The sequence below is a fragment of the Mobula birostris genome, chromosome 11 (assembly GCF_030028105.1).
Source record: "Mobula birostris isolate sMobBir1 chromosome 11, sMobBir1.hap1, whole genome shotgun sequence".
Classification (NCBI taxonomy): Eukaryota; Metazoa; Chordata; class Chondrichthyes; order Myliobatiformes; family Myliobatidae; genus Mobula; species Mobula birostris.
Genome location: NC_092380.1, coordinates 34,109,281 through 34,130,475, shown reverse-complemented (window position 1 = coordinate 34,130,475; position 21,195 = coordinate 34,109,281). Strand labels below are relative to the sequence as shown.

General features: G+C 45.1%; 1 protein-coding gene across 1 annotated transcript in view; it reads right to left on the bottom strand.

Moving 5' to 3' along the window:
- Window positions 1–21,195, bottom strand: part of LOC140205474 (transient receptor potential cation channel subfamily M member 4-like) — a 133,663-nt gene that overhangs the window by 76,352 nt on the left and 36,116 nt on the right. Inside the window, exons 4-10 of the mRNA XM_072273082.1 lie at window positions 20,287–20,467; window positions 17,910–18,076; window positions 15,891–16,068; window positions 12,560–12,624; window positions 12,036–12,218; window positions 8,958–9,060; window positions 232–350 (exon numbers count right to left, since the gene is read on the bottom strand). Of these exons, the coding sequence (XP_072129183.1) occupies window positions 232–350; window positions 8,958–9,060; window positions 12,036–12,218; window positions 12,560–12,624; window positions 15,891–16,068; window positions 17,910–18,076; window positions 20,287–20,467 (996 nt within the window). The remainder of the gene's footprint in view (window positions 1–231; window positions 351–8,957; window positions 9,061–12,035; window positions 12,219–12,559; window positions 12,625–15,890; window positions 16,069–17,909; window positions 18,077–20,286; window positions 20,468–21,195) is intronic.

Sequence of the window (21,195 nt, the reverse complement as noted above, 5' to 3'; positions counted from 1 at the left end):
CACACACTCTCTCTCTCAGAAACACACACACACTCAGAAACACACACACACTCTCACAAAATTTCACACACACTCTCAGAAACACACACACACTCTCACACACTCCCTCAGAAACACACTCTCACACTCTCAGAAACACACATACACTCACACACTCTCTCTCAGAAACACACACACACTCTCACACACATACACAGATAAAGACACAAAAGCACACTCAGAAACACTTGCCTTCCACAGGATTTCTCCATTAAATAATTGTCTCTTGGCAATGTCAACTCGACTCCATGCTACTGCCAATTTCAGCTCATCCAAGTACGCCAGAGCATTGATACTCTTCTTCTTACAGACTGTGCGGGGGGGGGGGGTATAGTTGGCAGAGGCAGAGAGTGAGCACAACCTAGAAATGCACAAAGCAGACCTCCACCAAATTCAAATTTTAAAGTTTAAAGTAAATTTAGTATCCAAGTATACATAGGTCACCATATACAACTCTGAGATTTATTTTCTTGCGAGCATTTTCAATAAATCCATAATAAAATAATTCCCATAACAGAATCAATGAAAGACTGTGCCAACTTGGGCATTCAACTAGTATGCAAAAGACAACAAAATGTGCAAATACAAAAAGAAAGAATTGATAATAATAAATAAATAAGCAATAAATATTGAGAACATGAGATGAAGAGTCCTTGAAAGTGAGTCAATTTCAGTGATGGGGCAAATGAAGTTGAGTGAAGTTATCCCCTTTGGTTCAGGAGCCTGATGTTTAAGGGGTAATAACTGTTCCTGAGCCTGGTGGTGAGAGTCCTAAAGTTCTTGTACCTTCTTCCTGATGGTACCTGGGTGTTGCGAGGGTGTCTCTGATGATGGATGTTGCTTTCCTGCAACAACGCTTCGTGTAGCATGCTTAATGTTTGGGAGGGCTTTACCCATGATGGGCTGGGCCATAACCACTACATTTTGTAGGATTTTCTGTTCAAGGGCATTGGTGTTTCCATACAAGGCTGTGATGCAGTCAGTCAATATACTCTCCTGTACATATCTATAGAAGTTTGTCAAAGCTTTAGATGCCATGGCTACAGGAGTCGGGAGCTGGGAATAATCGGGGTGGACAGGATTCATGCAGGTGGGAGCTTGTTGCTAGAATGACTACCAAGGATCCGTCATTAATGGAGGTTTCACTTTTCCCCATGGAGGTAGGGACATTGGATTAATAATATTGGTGACATTTAAATGGAATAAATAGACCATAAGACCATAAGACAAAGGAGCAGAAGTCGGCCATTCGGCCCATCCAGTCTGCTCCGCCATCTTATCGTGAGCTGATCCATTCTCCCATTTAGTTCCACTCCCCCGCCTTTTCACCATAACCTTTGATGCCCTGGCTACTCAGATACCTATCAATCTCTGCCTTAAATACACCCAACGACTTGGCCTCCACTGCTGCCCGTGGCAACAAATTCCATAGATTCACCACCCTCTGACTAAAAAAATTTCTTCGCATTTCTGTTTTGAATGGGCGCCCTTCAATCCTTAAGTCATACCCTCTTGTACTAGTCTCCCCCATCATGGGAAGCAACTTTGCCACATTCACTCTGTCCATGCCTTTCAACATTCGAAATGTTTCTATGAGGTCTCCCCTCATTCTTCTAAACTCCAAGGAATACAGTCCAAGAGCGGACAAACGTTCCTCATATGTTAACCCTCTCATTCCCGGAATCATTCTAGTGAATCTTCTCTGTACCCTCTCCAACGTCAGCACATCCTTTCTTAAATAAGGAGACCAAAACTGCCCACAGTACTCCAAGTGAGGTCTCACCAGCGCCTTATAGAGCCTCAACATCACATCCCTGCTCCTATACTCTATTCCTCTAGAAATGAATGCCAACATTGCATTCGCCTTCTTCACCACCGACTCAACCTGGAGGTTAACCTTAAGGGTATCCTGTACAAGGACTCCCAAGTCCCATTGCATCTCAGAACTTTGAATTCTCTCCCCATTTAAATAATAGTCTGCCCGTTTATTACTTCTGCCAAAGTGCATAACCGTACACTTTCCAACATTGTACTTCATTTGCCACTTCTTTGCCCATTCTTCCAACCTATCCAAGTCTCTCTAACAGACTCTCCATTTCCTCATCACTACCGGCCCCTCCACCTATCTTTGTATTGTCAGCAAACTTAGCCACAAAGCCATCTATTCCATAATCCAAATCATTGATGTACAATGTAAAAAGAAGCGGCCCCAACACGGACCCCTGTGGAACACCACTGGTAACCTGCAGCCAACCAGGATGGGATCCCTTTATTCCCACTGTCTGTTTCCTGCCAATCAGCCAACGCTCTATCCACGTACTTAACTTTCCCGTAATTCCATGGGCTCTTATCTTGTTAAGTAGCCTTATGTGTGGCACCTTGTCAAAGGCCTTCTGAAAATCCAAATATACAACATCCACTGCACCTCCCTTGTCTAGCCTACTGGTAATTTCCTCGAAAAATTGTAATAGGTTTGTCAGGCAGGATTTTCCTTTAAAGAATCCATGCTGAGTTCTGCCTACCTTGTCATATGCCTCCAGGTACTCTGTAACCTCATCCTTGACAATTGACTCCAACAACTTCCCAACCACTGATGTCAAGCTAACAGGTCTATAATTTCCTTTTTGCTTCCTTGCCCCCTTCTTAAATAGCGGAGTGACATTTGCAACCTTCCAGTCCTCCGGAACCATGCCAGAATCTATCGACTTTTGAAAGATCATCGTTGATGCCTCCGCAATCTCCACAGCTACTTCCTTCAGAACACGAGGGTGCATTCCATCTGGTCCAGGAGATTTATCTACCTTTAAACTATTCAGCTTCCTGAGTACTTTCTCTGTCGTAATTGTGACTGCGCACACTTCTCTTCCCTGCCACCCTTGAGTGTCCGGTATACTGCTGATATCTTAACAGTGAAGACTGATGCAAAATACTCATTCAGTTCCTCTGCCATCTCCTTACCTCCCATTACAATTTCTCCAGTATCATTTGCTATCGGTCCTATATTTACTCTCACCTGTCTTTTACTCTTTATATACTTGAAAAAGCTTTTAGTATCCTCTTTGATATTATTTGCTAGCTTCCTTTCATAGTTAATCTTTTCTCTCTTAATGACCTCCTTAGTTTCCTTTTGTAAGGTTTTAAAAACTTCCCAATCCTCTGCCTTCCCACTAATTTTTGCTTCCTTATATGCCCTCTCCTTTGCTTTAACTTTGGCTTTGATTTCTCTTGTCAACCACGATTGCATCTTTTTTCCATTTGAAAATGTCTTCTTTTCTGGAATATACTTGTCTTGCACCTTTCTCACTTCTCGCACAAACTCCAGCCACTGCTGCTCTGCCGTCTTTTCTGCCAGTATCCCTTTCCAGTCAACTTTGGCCAGTTCCTCTCTCATGCCACTGTAATTTCCTTTACTCCACTGAAATACCGACACATCAGATTTCGGCTTCTCTTTTTCTAATTTCACAGTGAACTCAATCATGTTATGATCACTGCCTGCTAAGGGTTCCTTCACCTCAATCTCTCCAATCACTTCCGGTTCATTACACAATACCCAATCCAGTATAGCCGATCCCCTAGTGGACTCAACAACAAGCTAAAAAGCCATCTCGCAGACATTCTACAAATTCTCTCTCCTGAGATCCAGTGCCGACCTAATTTTCCCAATCTACTCGCATGTTAAAATCCCCCACAATTATCATAACACTGCCCTTCTGACAAGCCTTTTCTATTTCCTGTTGTAATTTGTAGTCCACATCCCTGCAGCTGTTCGGAGGCCTATAAATAACTGCCATCTGGGTCCTTCTACCCTTGCAATTTCTTAGCTCAACCCATAAAAATTCTGCATCTTCCGATCCTATATCACCTCTTTCTAATGATTTAATATCATTTCTTACCAATAAAGCCACGCCTCCCCCTCTGCCTACCTTCCTATCCTTGGACGTTCAGCTCCCAGAGACATGCATCTTTTAGCCAGGTCTCAGTGATGGCCACAATATCATACCTGCCAATCTGTAGCTGTACGACAAGATCATCCACCTTATTCCTTATGCTGCGTGCATTTAAGTATAACACCTTAAGACCAATATTTGGTACTTTTCCCTTGATTTCACTGCAACTTTATTGCACTGCAACTCATTCCAATGGCTACAAATTTGCTCCATCACCTGCCTGTCTTTCCTGACATCTTTACTGCTCACTATCTTAGATTTATTTCTGTTTTCCCCTTCCTCCGCTCTATCATTCTGGTTCCCATCCCCCTGCCAAATTAGTTTAAACCCTCCCTAACAGCTCTATTAAACTTTCCCACCAGGATATTGGTCCCCTTCGGGTTCAGGTGTAACCTGTCCTTTTTGAACAGGTCATACTTTCCCCAGAAGAGATCCCAATTATCCAAGAATCTGAAGCCCTGCCCCCTACACCAGTCTCTCAGCCAAGCATTCATCTGCCTGATCCGACTACTCTTGCCCTCGCTAGCACGTGGCACAGGTAGCAATCCCGAGATTACTACCCTGGAGGTCCTGCTTCTCAGCTTCCTTCCTAACTCCTGGAAATCTCTCTTTAGGACCTCCTCCTTTGTCCTATCTATGTCATTGGTATCAACATGTACCAAGACAACTGGCTGCTCACCCTCCCCCATTAGAATATTCAGGACCCGATCCGAGACATCCCGTACCCTGGCACCTGGGAGGCAACGCACCATGGGTATCTCTATCAGGCTCACAGAATCTCCTGTCTGTTCCCCTGACTATGGAATCCCCCACAACTACCGCATTCCTCTTCTCCCTCCTTCTCTCCTGCACAACAGTGCCAGGCTCAGTGCCAGAGACCCGGTCACCGTAGGCGCCCCCTGTCAGGTCATCCCCCTCAACAGCATCCAGAACAAGATATTTGTTGCTGAAGGGGACAGCCACAGGTGTGCTCTCCACTATCCGGGCATTTGTTCAGGGTGTCAGATGTGGGAATCCTGGGAGAAATAGGAGGAAAGGATAAAGTGACCATCAAAAAACAATGATGCTTAAAAATAGAAAATGCTGGAAACACTCAGCAGGCCTGGCCACACCTAGGCAAGGGGAAGAAACAGGGTCAATGGCTCATCTTGAAGAAATTTCATTACAACTGTGACAGAGAGACAATAAATAGATTTTAAGTTGCAGAGAGGGTGGGGAAGGATGGAGAGAACAAAGCCAACCAAAGGGAAGGGTGGGGACAGAGTGACCTAGGATGGAGCAATTTTCTTATTTCAAAAATAAAAATTATTCATAATAAGAATGTACATTTGTTGTTCAGTCGTTAGCAACTCTTCATGACCCATGGACAACAGGGTTTTCATGGCTAGGTATGCCAGGCCTTCCGTCCGCATAGACACTGCTGTTGCCCAGGTTGGGACCCGGCTGGGTTTGAACTCAGGACCTTCTGCCTTGATGTCCAGTGCTGACGCCACTACACCACCATCCAGCCCAGAATTCCCAAACAAGGAATTCTGCAGATACCTGAAATCCCAGGCAACTCACAGAAAATGCTGGAGGGACAAAGCAGGTCAGGCAGCATCTATGAGAGGTAACGAACTGTCGATGTTTTGAGCTGAGACCCTTCGTCGGGACTGGAGAGGAAGGGGACAGAAGGCAGAATGAGAAGGTGGGGGGAGGGGAAGAAGTACCAGCTGGCAGGTGGTAGGCAAGACCAGGTGTAGGGGGAGGTGGGGGAATGAAGTAAGAAGCTGGGAAGTGATAAATGAAAGAGATAAATGGCTGAAGAAGAAGGAATTGAATAGGAGAGCAGAATGGGCAATGGGAGAAAGGGAAGCAGGAGGGGAACCAGAGGGCTGTGAAGGGCAGATGAGGTGAAGAGAATAGGCAAGAGGGTAACCAGGGTGGGAAATGGAAAAAGAGTGAAGGGGAGAGGAGAAAAGTCATTGGAAGTTAGCGAAATAGGTGATCATGCCATTAGGCTGAAAACTACCTAGATGGAATATGAGGTGTTGTTCCTCCAACCTGTGTTTGGCCTCATCATGGCATTGGATGAGGCCCTGACCAGATATTTTGGAATGGGAATATGAAGTCAAATTGAAATGGGTAGCCACCAAGAGATCCTGATTTCTGTGAAGGACAGAACAAGAGTTCTTGACAAAGTGGTCCCTCCAGTCTGCATCAGGTCTCAATGTAGAACAGGCTGTACTGGGGACACTTGCTTTATACTTATGACTGTGAGGCTAAGCACAGTCCCAACACCATATTTAAGTTTGCTGGTGATACCACGGTTGTTGGTTAAATCTAAGGTGACAAATCAGCATATAGGAGGGAGAGTGAAGGTCTAGCTGAGTGGTGCTACGGCAACAACCTCTCATTCAATGTCCACAAAACCAAAGAGCTGATTATTGACTTGAGGAGAAAGAAAACAGATGTCTGTGAACCAGTCTTCACCAGGGAATCAGAGGTGGAGAGGGTCAGCAACTTTAAATTTCTTGGTGTTAGCATTTCAGAGGATCTGTCCTGGGCACAGTACACATGTAAATGCCACTACAAAGTAAGTATGGCACCACCTTTACTTTACTAGAAGCTTGGAAAGATTTGGGATTTCATCTAAAACTTTGACAAACTTCTATAGATGTGTAGTGGAGAGTATATTGACTGGTTGTATCACAGCAGATATGGAAACACCAATGCCCCTGAATGGAAAATCCTACAAATTACTGGATACAGCCCAGTCCAGCACAAGTAAACCCCACCCCACCACTGAGCACATCTACAGAGCGCTGTTGCAGGAAACTAGCATCCATCATCAAGGACATCCATGATCCAGACCATGCTCTCTCTCTTCTCACTGCTGCCAACAGGATGAAGGTACTGGATCCTCCTCACCAGCTCAGAAACAGTTATTACTCAACCTTCAGGCTCTTAAACCTGAGGGGATAACTTCATGCAATTTCACTCAGCCCGTCACTGAACCGTTCCCACAGCCTATGGACTCACTTTCATAAGTCAACAAGACCAAAAAGCATTGGAGCAGAATTACGCTATTTGGCCCATTTGATCATGGCTCAGTTATTTTCCTCTCAACACCATTCCCTTGCTTTCTCCCCCTAGCCTCTCATGTCCTGACTTTTTTTTCTTTTGTATTTGCAGTTCGTCTTTTGTACGTTGGTTGTGGACTTCCTGGCATAATTTACATATTACTATTTAATTATTTATGGTTTTATTAATATTTAATTATTTATGGTGCAACTGTAACAAAAACCAATTTCCCCCAGGATCAATAAAGTATGACTATGACTATGACTATGACTTACATCTGTTGCCACACCCTATTAGCAAATCTGCCATCTACAACAATTTGTTAAAGTAAAGATTAACTTTACTTGTCATGTGTACATCAAAACATACAGTGAAATGTGTTATTTGTGTCAACAATCAACACAGTTCAAGGATGTTCTGTTAGCATTGCCATGCTTCTGGTGCCAACATAGCATGCCCTCACTTACTAACACTAACCCTACATCTTTGCGATGTGAGAGGGTACAGGAGCACCCTGAGGAAACCCACGTGGTCAGAGGGAGAATGCTCTGACTCTTCACAGGCAGCAGTGGGAAATGAACCATGATCTCAGGTGATTTAAAGCTTCTCTACTGCGCCACTCTGCAAAGAGGTGGGTGACTGTCAGTACTCCATCACAGCCAACCGAACCACAATGTACACTGTGGTGAGATTTCTTCAGTACAGGAAGGACGTGAGTGGGAAGCCCCCTTTCAGCATTCGCACCCCCGGTGCTTGTTCACAGACCAGGGACTGGTGATGTAGTACAGTGAGTGGCTGAGGAACAACAAAGGCCAGAGAGAGGGAGCCAAGGGATTCACCCATCTGGGTGTTACGGTATTGTGGGACATCGGGGACTGGAAAGATCAGTTTGATTAGTGAAACTATGTTCACCTTCATTGTGATAAATGAAACAACTTTCCTCTTGGACCATGGCGTAAAACACGGTACATATATCACTTACGGCACATCAAATATTATTAACTCAATAATATTAACATAATAAAAAATATTCTATAGATGTACAGGTGACAAAAAGAGCATATACGACATATAGTTAAATATACAACAGGGGTGTATGGGGTGTCAGGGAGGGGTAGCACCTCTGGCGGGGTAACATGTCGCATCCTTTTCAAGGCGGTTAGTCCACCTTTGATCCCCACCTGGCACTCAGCTCTCACCTGTGGCTCCCCATAGCTGTTTGCATGCGACAGCGGCCACACCCCGGGCTACGGCTTCGACAAGCCGGCTAAACCAGATGAGGGTAGCTGACGGGTCTCAAACCCTTGGTGAGATAGGGAGTTGTCTATCCCAGCATGTGAAGACAGACTCCGGCGGATTGAGCGGACGAGACCAATGGAAGGTCCAACGGTCAAGAAGGCGGTCTCTGCAAGCGTCGTGGAACGTGTAGAGCAGGACAAGACACAGAAGACGTCCTGGTCATCCACTGCGCCTAGTCCCATCTCCAGCCATCTCGACTCTGTCTTGCCACTGGATCCAGATGGGAATTGGGAAGAGAGAGTGAGGCTGACGCTGCGCAACTCTCCCTTACTTAAATCCAAGTCTCGCGCTAGTCTCGACACCATCAATAATGGTGTCGAGGTCCTCATCGACGTACGATGGACGAACAACAACAAATATACAACAGCATAATAGTACTGCCGCTGTCATAAATATTGTGTATTGGGTGGTAACAGGGTGTTCAGAAGTCTCACAACCATGGGGAAGAAGCTGTTACCCAGCCTAACAAACTTTACAACTCCTCTTCCATACTCCTTGCCCACAAATTGTCCAGAAAATGAAAATAAACAGAAAGCTTTGGGATTGGGCCAAGGGATCTGTTCCACACTGTATCTCTAAATAAAGTAAATAAAGCAAAATAAATATTACCTTTGAACAATGCTTGCAAAATAATTGTGTCAAACTCCTCCACTCCCTCCTGGTCAGCATTGTAGACTGTCATCAAATGCTTGTTTTCAACAATCTTCTCCACCTATGAGTTAGAATACATCTTTAATTTATCCAGGACCGCTCAGATTACGTTCTGTGCCCATTCAGAGTCCTCCAAGATCCCATCATGCCTTGTAGCAATCAGCTCCATAGTGACACCTTGAACCCCCACCCCTGATGAGATCACCAACCAAGAGAGTTATGATCTTCTCAATCCTAGCAAAGGGACAGCCTTGTTCATTTGGTATGAGGCTGATGGGTGAAACACACAACCCAAATATGCTCAACTGAGGAAGGAAAGAGAGAGACTAGGAGAGTCAAGCATTTTAATTGTCGAGGAGCAGAGGACGATGAACCAAGTGCAGGTAAATTGGTTTAGTATAGATGGGTACTCATTGCCCTTAGACTCAACAGGATGTACAGTGGAAAAGTGGGTGCTTCAACCCAACCTGTCCATGCTGACCACGATGGCCATCTTCTTTCTGTCCAAGCGCCTTTTGAATGCTATAATTATACTTACCCCTACCATCTCCTCTGGCGGTTTGGTCCTTATTCCCACCACCCTCTGTGTGACAAACTGGCCCCTCTGATCCCAGCGTGAATATGGTGGGTGAGGAGCCTAATTCTGTGATGCTGTCTTTGCGCACAGGGGTGATATAGGAAAATAGGGGAAGAGAGTATGGGGAAAGAAATAGAATGGAGAAAAGAAAAAGATAAAGTAGGGAGAAGAGGAAAATAGAACAGAGACCACCTCTCCTTTGTCACAAACGATGAAATCCTTTAAGCCTACCCTGGTGAGCTGATGGTGCCATCGTTTAACATCCAAGATGGTACAGCAAATCCTACCATTGATGCTGCCCTCACTTGAATCTTTTCCATTTCCCAGACAGCTGTGTTCATACCATCTTTCCACCACCTTAACGGGTTAGAGTTCCTTTTGTCCTCACCTACCACCCACCCCACAAGCCTCCACATCCAGTTCATCATTCTCCGCAGCTTCCGCCATCGTTAATGGGATCCTACTAACAAAACATCCTTACTTCCTCCCCCACCCCCCACAACCCTCCACTTTCCACAGGGATTGCTCCCTCCGTAATTTCCTTGTTAATTCACCCCTCCCCACCAATTCTCCCTCCAGACAGAAATGCTACACATACCTATACATCTTTTCCCTCACCTCCATTCAGGGCCTCAGACAATCCTACCCGGTGAGGCAGCACCTCACCTGTGAATCTGTTGGGGTCGTCAGTTGTACTCGGTGCTGCTGATGTAGCCTCCTCTGCACTGGTGAGACCTAACGCAAATTGGATGTCGAGCATCTCCGCTCCATCTGCCAAAAGTGGATTTTACAGTGGCCAACCATTTTAATTCTTATCCCTATTCACGTTCCGACATGTTGGTCCTCTTCTGCCATGTTAATGCCACTCTCAGGGCAGAGCAGCCACACCTCATGTTCCGTCTAGGTAGCTTCCACCCCATCAATGTCGATTTCTCCTTCCAGTCCTCCCATTTCCCTTTTCTTCTGTTCCCCCTACTCTGGCCTCTGATCTCTTCTCACCTTCCCCGGTGACACTCCTTTGCTTTCTGTCATGGTCCACTCTCCTCTCCTGTCAGATTCCTTCTTTTTTGGCCTTTTACCTTTCTCACCCACATGGCTTCACCTATCACCTTCTGGCTTGTCCTCCTTCCCCCTGGCCCCCATCTTTTTATTCTGGCTTCTTCCCCCCTCCTTTCCAGTCCTGATGAAGGGTCTCAGCCCAAAAGGTCAACTGTTTATTCATTTCCATTGTTGCTGCCTGACCTGCTGAGTTGCTCCAGCACCTTGTGTGTATTGCTTGGGTGTTTTGGTTGTTGACACATATTTCACTGTATGTTTTGATGTACATATGATAAATAAATCTGAATATACAAATGCCCTGTTGAAAATATCCTGATTGGTTGTATCAAGCCCTGGTATGTACACAGGAAAGCAAGAGGTGCTTATCTTTTTTCTTTACCGGCATGTATAATTTGTGTATAATTTCTATGCTATGACCCTACCTGCATGTGATGTTGCTGAAAGCAAGTTCTTCATTGTACCTGTACCTCACCATACCTGTGCACATGACAATAAACTTGACCTAACTTGGTGTTTGTATCCACTGATACAGTTAAGCCCCAGCTGACGGCTTGAATATTGAAAGGCCTAGGTAGAGTGCACTTAGTAGAAGGAATAAATGCATAGATTATTTTCTAAACAAGTTACAAATTCAAAAATCGGAGATGCAGAAGGACTAATGAGTTCTGATTTAGCATTCCCTAAAGGTTGGGAATTGCAGGTTGAGTCAGAAGTAAGGTAGGAAAATGCAATATTAGTATTCATTTCAAGCAAACTAGAATATTAAAACAAGGAGGTAATGATGAGGCTCCATAAGGCATTGGTCAGACCACACTTGGAGTATTGTGAGTCAGTTGTAGCTACCTTATCTAAGAAATGATGTGCTAACATTGGAGAGAGTTCAGAGGAGGTTTACTCGAATTATCCCGGGAATGAAAGATTAACACAAGGAGCATTTGGTGGTTCAAAGAATGAGGGGGAGTCTCATTGAAACCTATTGAATATTGAAGGACCTAGTTAGAGTGGATGTGGAGGGAACGTTCCCTATACTGGGGAGTCTAGGACAGGAGGGCACAGCCCCAGAATACAATGATGTCCCTTTTGAACAGAAATGATGAGGAATTTCTTTAGCCAGAAGGTTGTGCAGCTATGGAATTTATTTCCACAGGTGGCTGTGGAGGCCAAGTCTTTGGGTCTATTTAAAGCGGAGGTTGATGGGTTCTGAATTAGTAAGGCTGTTAAAGGAGAAGGCTGGACATTTGGGGTTGAGAAAGATAATAAATCAGTCGTGATAGAATGGTGGTGCAGACTTGTTGGGCTGAGTAGCCTAATTCTGCCCCTATGACTTATATTTTTATGGCTCCTGCCCATGAACTTGCTCCCCATCTCACACTCCCCAGACACCCTCACCGCTGACTTACCAGCTTCACCAGGCCAGGAACATCTTCAGGAGCAGCAAGTTTTTGCAACCACTCTTCCGTGTGGCATCTCAAAGTTTCTGCTGTGAACGATTCCACTATGACCTCAGCCAAGAAATTTGCAATCCCTCCCGAACCTGCCAGGATGAGCCAAGGAATGTTGTTCTTTGTGGCTTCATATATTCTCTAGTACAACAAGGGAATATTAGTCAGATAAGACACTACTGCTCAATGCACAGACCACCCAGCTGTTCTTTTCCTCACAACTACTTTTACCCAGTACATGCACTCTTTTGACACTGGCGAACAGTCAACCAACTTGAAGTGAAGACAGCGGCTAACGCAGCATTTATGACATATCCCTTGGTTGCCTAAGACATATCCCTTTCCTCTTCTTTGAAAGTCACTTCCATCCATTGTTATTCTCCCTACTCAGTCCTCCAAACCAAATTCACACTCCCAGTCCTGCCCTGCTGTCCTCACCCCCAGAAAACGCCTTTAGAGAAACAGAATGGAGTCCATCTCACCTCCAACATGTTGATCCCTCCTTGAATCAGCACACACAGCACTGGGATCTCAATGCTCCCTCTCCCTGAGGAGAAACATAGACAGATGCAGCACAAACCTCTGACATACACAAGGAGTTAATGGTTGCCATGCTGGATGTCATTGTTTGGGAGATTGTTGTGCACCGCATTTGTGGATTAAAGTGTCTGCACTCTGGGAAAAGTGCCCAGGTATCATCACCAGTTTTCTCTTTACTATTTGCCACCTGTGTCCTTGTCAATCATGGTCAGTACATGTCCTGCGATGTTGCTATGGATAATAATGCCCAGAGGGAAGATTGACAACTGACATGAGATTCTGGGCAGCATGGTAGCATAGCAGTTATAGCATCATGCTCTATAGAGCCAGGTATAAAATCAGGGTTCAATTCGCACGACTGTCTATAAGGAGTTTGTACGTTCTCCTCATGATAGCCTGTGTTTTCTCTGGGTGCCGCATCCCAAAGACGTACAAGTTAAGGTTGCTGAGTCATGGGCATGCTATGTTGTTGCCGGAAACATGACACACTTATGAGCTGTCTGTCAGAGACCTTGCTGATCTGATTTAATTTGACACAAGTGATGTATTTCACTGCATGTTTCAAAGTGCTCGTGACAAATAAAGCCAATCTTTAACCTTGCCTGACTCCTTCAGGCCACTGGGTCACAGGGTCATGGAGTTAGGCAGCATAACACCAGGCTCTTTGGCCCAACAGATATCTACCTGAGCTGGTGCCATCTGGCCCATATCCCTCCAAACCTTTTCCACCCATGTACTAGTCCAGACGTCTTTTAAACATTGTAATTGTGCCTGCCTTTAACACTTCCTCTGGCCATTATTCTGAATACCCACCACCCTCTGTGTGAAAAAACTGCTCTTCAGGTCTACTTTAAACCTTTCCCTTCCCCGCCTTAAATCTGTGCCTGCTAGTTTTAGACTCTCCTATTCTGGGAAAAAGACTCTGACCTTTTACCTTATCAATGCCCCTCTTGATTTCCTGTAAGGTCACCTCTCAGTCTCATGAACTCAGGTCCTTAGCCTATCCAATCTCTCCTTCTAACTCAAGTCCTCCAGTCACAGTAACATCTCTCCAGCTTAATGATGCCCTTGGAACAGAGTCACACTGCACAGATTTCTCGTTGGCTGAGACTGACTCAGTGTGCCATCGAACAGCAGTTTACACCAGTCCCGCACTAACCTGGCTTCTATTTAATTGTGAAGTGTTGCAATTCTGATCTGTCCTATGGGTAAAGTCTGTCTTTTGTGTTAAGGGTGTAGCATGGTACATCTTAAGGTTGTGTTGGTTATTAACACAAGTGGTGCATTTCCCTGTTTGTTTCAATGCACAGGGGATTAATAAGTGAATCGGGATCTCAATCTGATATGTATTTTGTGTTGCGTCATGTTTGTCATCTGTTTTGTAACATCAGGCATGTAATGTGACACGTGCAGAGTGTAATCAGCCTGAAGAAATTCAACATTACATCTAAAAACTGGGAAGACTGCACTCAATAGATCCACCTGGAGGAAATCTGTTCAAGAGGGAGCTGTGCTATGAGATCGACCTCCACAGTACCGCAGAGGACCAGTGGCAGCTGAGAAAGGAGAGACTGAACAACCAAAAGATCCAACAACTAACCAGAGTCACCACTTACTCTTGCCTATACTCTTACATCAGAATACGTGGATCCTGGATCAGCCTCCACAGCTACCTGTGGACCTACCAACTGGCAACTCTTTAGGAGAACATCATAGTCGACTTGAGTGATTACACTTGTACTACTGCTAGTGTGTAATGTCTAATCTGCAATGTGTTGTATGGTGTTTAGTGAGGAACATTTGGCATTTGAAGTCTGGTCTTTGAGACCTGGTGTGTCCCATCAAAGCGTGACATCAATTACATAACAGTATACGTGTGTGTGTGTGTGTGTGTGTGTGTGTGTGTGTGTGTGTGTGTGCGCGCGCGCGCGTGTGTGGCATCTAGTACGTGATCTCAGTTGCATAATACCCAACAGTGTAATCAGCCTGCCTGCAATGTACGAAACAGCACAGGCTTTTCAGTTCATGATGTTGTGCTGACCCTTTAACCTGCTCTCAAATCAATCTAACCCTTCCTATAGTCCTCTACTTTTCTTTCATCCATGGCTTATTGAAGAGAATTTAAATGTCCCTAATGTATCTGCCTCTCCAGCAGGGTGTTCCATCGACCCATCGTTCTCTCTGTAAAAAACCTACTTGTGACATCCCCCCATCTATTTTCCTCCAAAAGTTATGCCCACTCATTTTAATTCAAGTTCAAACTTGTTGTCATACAAGCAAATGAAGAACAGAGTGCCCCAACAAGACATATATCACACACAGCACATAAACCAAGATATTATTATAAATAAGTTAATAAATATCCTTTAGAGTACATGTAGCACGCAGCACAGGTAAACAGCTCACTGTCCTAGTGACGAGATCTCGGTGGTGGCTGAGTAGTGATTAGACTTTGTCACTCTGAGAATGAAGTCTCTGGCTGCCCACCCAATCTATGCCTATCTATGATTGTAAATCTGACCGTGCATTATACTTTGCCGACGTTACCCATGGTAAGCACGTTCAGAAAATCAGGAGGCACGGATCCAGAAAAACCTGGCTGTGTGGATTCAGAATTGTCTTGCAGAAGGTGTTGGTAAAAGGAGCAGATTCCATCTGGAATGCACCTCTTTTTACTACAAGTGCAAATGGTGAATTGTGCGTATGCTGGTGACCAGCTAGCACAATCGCTTTACAACGCCAGTGATCACTGATCGGGGTTCAAAACCTGCAACAGCATAGGTTTCCTCCGGGTGCTCCGGTTTCCCCCCACGTTCCAAAGATGTACGGGTCAGAGCTACTGAGTTGTGGGCCCGAAGCGTACTGCCCGCAGAACGTCACAAATAATGATGCAAAAGATACATTTGACTGTATGTTTTGATGAATATAGCTGATGCTTTTTTTTTTTAGCGTCTGATGTCTCATTTGGAATGCCCTGTGTGAGAAGTAGGCTAGGGGTACATGCTTCTGTCTCACCATGAGGGTTGGCAGTTTCAGAGTTCCTGCATGACCTTCGGGAAGTGAAGGTTGGTTCAATATCCCGGAATCTCCTGAAGGTGACGAGTGAGAGTGAGGGAGGGCGATTCTTAGGGTTTTGTCTATTATCCCTTGCATGGTGAGGCAATTTATGGTGATGTTGAAAATGGAGAAAGACTTGGAGAAAACAAGAAGGAAACGGACTGTCCCAGCAGTCAAGGGGAGCAGAACAAATTGCCTCATAATGACAATACGTACCGCCAATTCCTGTCCTCTGGGTCAGTATATGTTTCTCCAGACGAGCTTGGAATTGGGTCTCACCACCCATCTGATTGTTGGTGCCATTGTCCACCAGAAGGAAGGCAGAGTAGTTGTCATCCAGTGCGTACTGTGCCTCTGTGTCGTTGCTGACCGTGTACCTCACAGGAAAGGAGCCCTGGGCAGGTGAGAACCAGAGAGCCTTGGAGATACACTGCCAATCACACTTACTCCCACATTCACACTCACACACACTCAAACTCACACACCCATTCCAACTCACAATCATAAACATGAGAATCCAGAGCAACACACACAAAATGCTGGAGGAACTCAGCAAGTCAGGCAGCATCTATAGAAAAGAGGAAATAGTCAACGTTTCGGGCCGAGACCCTTCTTCAGGACCGAGAAGGAAAGGGGTAGATGCTAGGATAAAAAAAGGTGGGGGAAGGGGAAAGAGACTAGGTGAAGCTAGTGGGAAGGAATCGGATTTGTTTACTGGAACGATAAACTGATATTCATACCATCAGGTTGGAGGGTACCCAGACAGAATATAAGGTGTTGTTCTGCCACCCTGCGAGTGGTCTCCTCTTGTGCCAAGATGAATAATAAACAAAACCCAAGGAATCACCCCCTCACTCTTACTCATCACATTGCAACAGGGATGGGAAGGGGAATTAAAATGTTGCGGAGGTGCTCGATGAGGCGGTCACCCAATTTACAACGGGTCTCACCAATGTAGAGGAGGCTGCATCAGGAGTGCCGAACATAACTGGACACACCGGACACAGTCGGGAGCACCGGACACAACTGATGACCCCAGCAGATTCACAGGTGAGGTGTTGCTTCACCTAGAAGGACTGTTTGGGGCCCTGATTGGAGGTGAGGGAGGAGGTGAATGGGCAGGTGTAGCACTTAATCCACTTGCAGGGATAAGTGCCAGGTGGGAGAATAAAAGGGAGGGATGAATGGACAAGGGAATTATAGAGGGAATGATCCCTGCAGAAAGCGAGGGGGAAGGTAAAAATATGTTTAGTAGTAGGATCCCTTTGGAGATGGTGGAGGTTGTGGAAGATAGTGTGTTGGATGCGAAGGCTGATGGGGTGCTAGGTAAGGACAAGAGGGTCTCTATTGCTATTAAGGTGAGGGAAGATGGAGTTAGTGCAGATGTTTGAGAAATGGAGGAAAGGTGGGGGAGGGCAGCATCAATAGTAGAGGGAGGGAACTCCCTTTCTTTAAATATCTCTAACTTCCTGGAAAATCATGTCCTGGGAACAGATGCAGTGGAGGCAAAGAATTTGAGAAAAGCAAACAGCTTTTTTACAGGAAATAGGGTGGGAAGAAATAACCATGGGAACCGTGGGAATTTAAGGATAGGGTGGAAGTTAGAGGCAAAGTTGATAAAATTGACAAGCTCAGCATAGGTGCATGAAGCAGCACCAACACAGTTTTCAATGTAGCGAAGAAGAGTTGGGAAGTATAACTGGGGAAGGCTTCAAACATAGACTGTTCTACATAACCAACAAAGAGATAGGCATGGCTGGGCCCATGGCTGTTCCTTGAGTCTGGAGAAAGTGTGAGGAGCCAAAGGAAACATTTTTCAGGGTGAGGACCATCTCCTGCCAGATGGAGGAATGCGGTAGTGCTGGGGGATTGGTTGGTTCTTTTGTCAAGAAAGAAACAGAGAGCTTTGAGGCCTTCATGATGGGGGATAGAACTATATAGGGACTGAACGTACATGGTCAAGATAAGATAAGGCAAAAGGTCAGAGAATTGAAAGTTACTGAGAAGATTGGCCATGGGAAGTGTTGCAGATGTAGGTTGGAAGAGACTGATCCAAGGGGATAGAATGGAGTTGAGATATGGGGACATGGGTTCAGTAGGGCTGGAGCAGCAGAGACAATAGACCTGCTCGGACAGTCCAGTTTGTGGATCTTACACACACACACACACACACACACACACACACACACACACACACACACACACACACACACACATTTACTGTGCTAATCTTACCTTGGGGTTCACAAGACAATTTTTATTGTACACTATTCCCCATGGTGCGATTCCCATGGCAATCACCTTGGTGGCTGTGCGTGTGCTTGCGGTGGCGTGATCACGCACTGCCTCACCGACGTATTTGCCAATCCCCATCTGGAGCCCACTCGTCATGATCCAGGCTCCTGCCAGACAGAGTACAAACAGGAGACAAGAGTGAGTGACAGAAAAGGACAGAGTCAGACTGAGAACTGCAGAACACTGCAACAATCCACAGCAAACGACAGAGACGATCATTTCCATTTACTGTACATTGCATCTTTGGTTCTAAAACCCTTCATAGCTGCTGCAAAACACCAATAAACTGCTCTCTCATCATTTGAATGTACTGACAGTTCAGAATCAAATTTATTTGTCCCCTTTCCATGCTGCCCTTAAACACAGTGGGACCCATACCTTGTAAACTCTCTGAGGCACTTACTAAATTCACTTTAAATTCCACAAGACCATAAGACATAGGAACGGAATTAGGCTATTTGGCTTATCTAGTCTGCTCGGTGATATATTTTCTGACACAATTCCATTGCCTTGCCTTCTCCCTGTAATATTGACACCCTTACTGAACAAGAACCTATCGAACTCTGATTTAAATATACCCAATGACTTGGCATCCACAGCCGTCTGTGACAATGAATTCCACAGACTTACCACTCTCTGGCTAAAAAATTCCTCATCTCTATTCTAAAGGGATGTCCTTCCATTATGAAGCTATGCCCTCTAGTCCTAGATGCTGCCACTGTTGAAAGCATCGTCTCCATGTCCCCTCTAGATCATTCAATATTCGATAGGGTCCAATGAGATTGCCCTTCATTCTTCCAACTTCCAGCGAGTACAAGCCCAGAGCCCTCAAATATGTCTCATTTGTTAACCCTTCCATTCCTGGGACCATTCTGATAAACCTCCTCTGGACCTGCTCCAAAGTCAGCACATCCTTTTTTAGATAAGGGGCCCAAAACTGTTCACAATGATCCAAGTGAGGTCTGACCAATGTCTTATAAAGCCTCAGTATAACATCCTTGCTTTTATATTTCAGTCCTCTCAAAATCAATGCCAACATTACATCTTCCTTATTACCTACTCAACCTGCAAGTTAATCTTTAGGGAATCCTGCAGAGGGGCTCCCAAGTCTCTTTGCACCTCTGATTTTTGGGAATCCTGCACTAGGACCCAAGTCCTTTTGCACCTTTGATTTCTGTATTTGCTTCCCATTTTGACTTACACCTGTATTCTTTCTTCTCACTGGAAGACCAGACACTTCCGTACACTGTATTCCATCTGCTTCTTCTTTGCCCATTCTCCTGATCTGTCTAAGTCCTTCTGTAGACTCTTTGCTTCCTCAACTCTACCTGCCCCACTTACTCAGATTCCTGAAAAATTTATTAAACCGCCGTGTAACATCTAACAAATGTGAAATATACAATCGTCTGGAAATTCTGTCAACAAACTGTCACATTTTTTTTAGTCAATAAACAACTTGTAAAGTGTTGCCTGTGTTGTGGTGGAGGAACGATGGCAGCTAATACGTGCACAGCAAGCTCGCACGGTAGCCTGAGTGAAGGCACACCCTGCAGCTGGGGTGTTTCAATGACAGCGGGAGACCAATAATCACAATGAGTCAGAAACGCGATGTTACGTTGCAATTGTACAGAAGTTAGCAAGGCCACTTTTGGAATATTAAGTGCAGTTTTGGACAGTCTGCTACAGGAAAGCTGCCATTGAGGTGAAAAGAGTGCAGACAAGATTTACGAGGATGTTGCCGGGACTGGAGGGACTGAGTTATGGAGAGAGGTTGAGGGGGTTGGGACTTTATTCAGTAGAGCATAGGAAAATGAGGGGTGATCTTACAGAGGTGTATAAAAACAAGAGGAGCATAGGTAGGGTGGATGCACATAGCCTTTTCCCAAGGGTTGGGGAATCAAGAACCAAGGGACATGGGTTTAAGATGAGAGGGGAGAGACTTAATAGGAACCTGAAGAACAACATTTTCACTCAGAGAGTGGTCCAAATGCGGAATGAGCTGCCAGAGGAATCGATTGAGGCAGGCACATTAATAACATTTACAAGCACTTGGAAAGGTTGAGAGGAATATAGGTCAACTGCAGACAATGGGACTAGGTTAGATAGGAAAGCTGGTCACCATGGATCACTTGGGCTGTACAGCCTGTTTCTAGGCTGTATGATAAAGAGCTAATTGTCTGCCTTGGACCAAAACCTTCTCCCGAGATGATGAGGTCACACCAAATTTTGCCCATTTTCTTGGTGGTGAACTGCTTATCAATTTGCATTTTGAAGAGCGACAATGCTAGGAGGAACCAGCGGTAAGAGATGGCCTCACCGGTACTTTGTGCAGCCTTGACTAGACCCTGACGAAGAATGTCCTTCAACCAGGCCTTCATCTTCAGCTCCGCATCTCCACCCACCACAGAGACGACCAGGTTGGGAGGGGTGAACTTCCAGGACTGTGTGATCAGGTTGTAGGCAATGGCCGGATCTGTGTCCGAAGAAAGTCGTACAAACTGTGAATGAGACAGGAAATTAATAATGTTTATATGTTTGTAGCATCGTTCTCATCTCTGGATGCTTCAAAATCAATGCTGTTCTTCTCAACTATGGTCACTACCAAAAAGCAGGGAATATGACAGCCAGATTTATGCACAGCAAGCTCCCGCAAACAGTGTGGTAATCATAACCAGGTAGACTCCAAGATGATGTAAGAGAAGAGTGAATCTGAATCTAAGTCCAAATCTGAATTCTGGCTACAAGACTTCAGCAAAAACTCCTCTTCAAGATGTCCCTATTTAATTAAGGGTTGGCACAATGGCACAGCTGCCTCACAGTGCCAGAGACCTGGGTTCAAACCTGCCCTCTGCCACTGTCTGTGTGAAATTTGCGTGTTTTGCCTATGGATAAATATGTTTTCTATACCCCTCAGATATCCGAGTTAGTGGGACTAATTGGCTGCTGTAAATTGACCTTAGTGCGTAGGTGAGTGGCAAATTCTAGGTGTATTGAATAGGAACGTGGGAAGGATAAGATATGGGATTAAAATATTTATTTTATAGTAACAGTAACAGGCCCTTCACACAACGAGGCTACACCACCCAATTATACCTGTAACGTTGTCACCTCAGCTCACAACAAATTAGACTTGTTAGCTTCCTCTGAGTAACAGCCACATACACTCAGCAATGCATGGGTAATGGTGAGACAGCCATCTCCAATAAACAACAACACTCACAACACG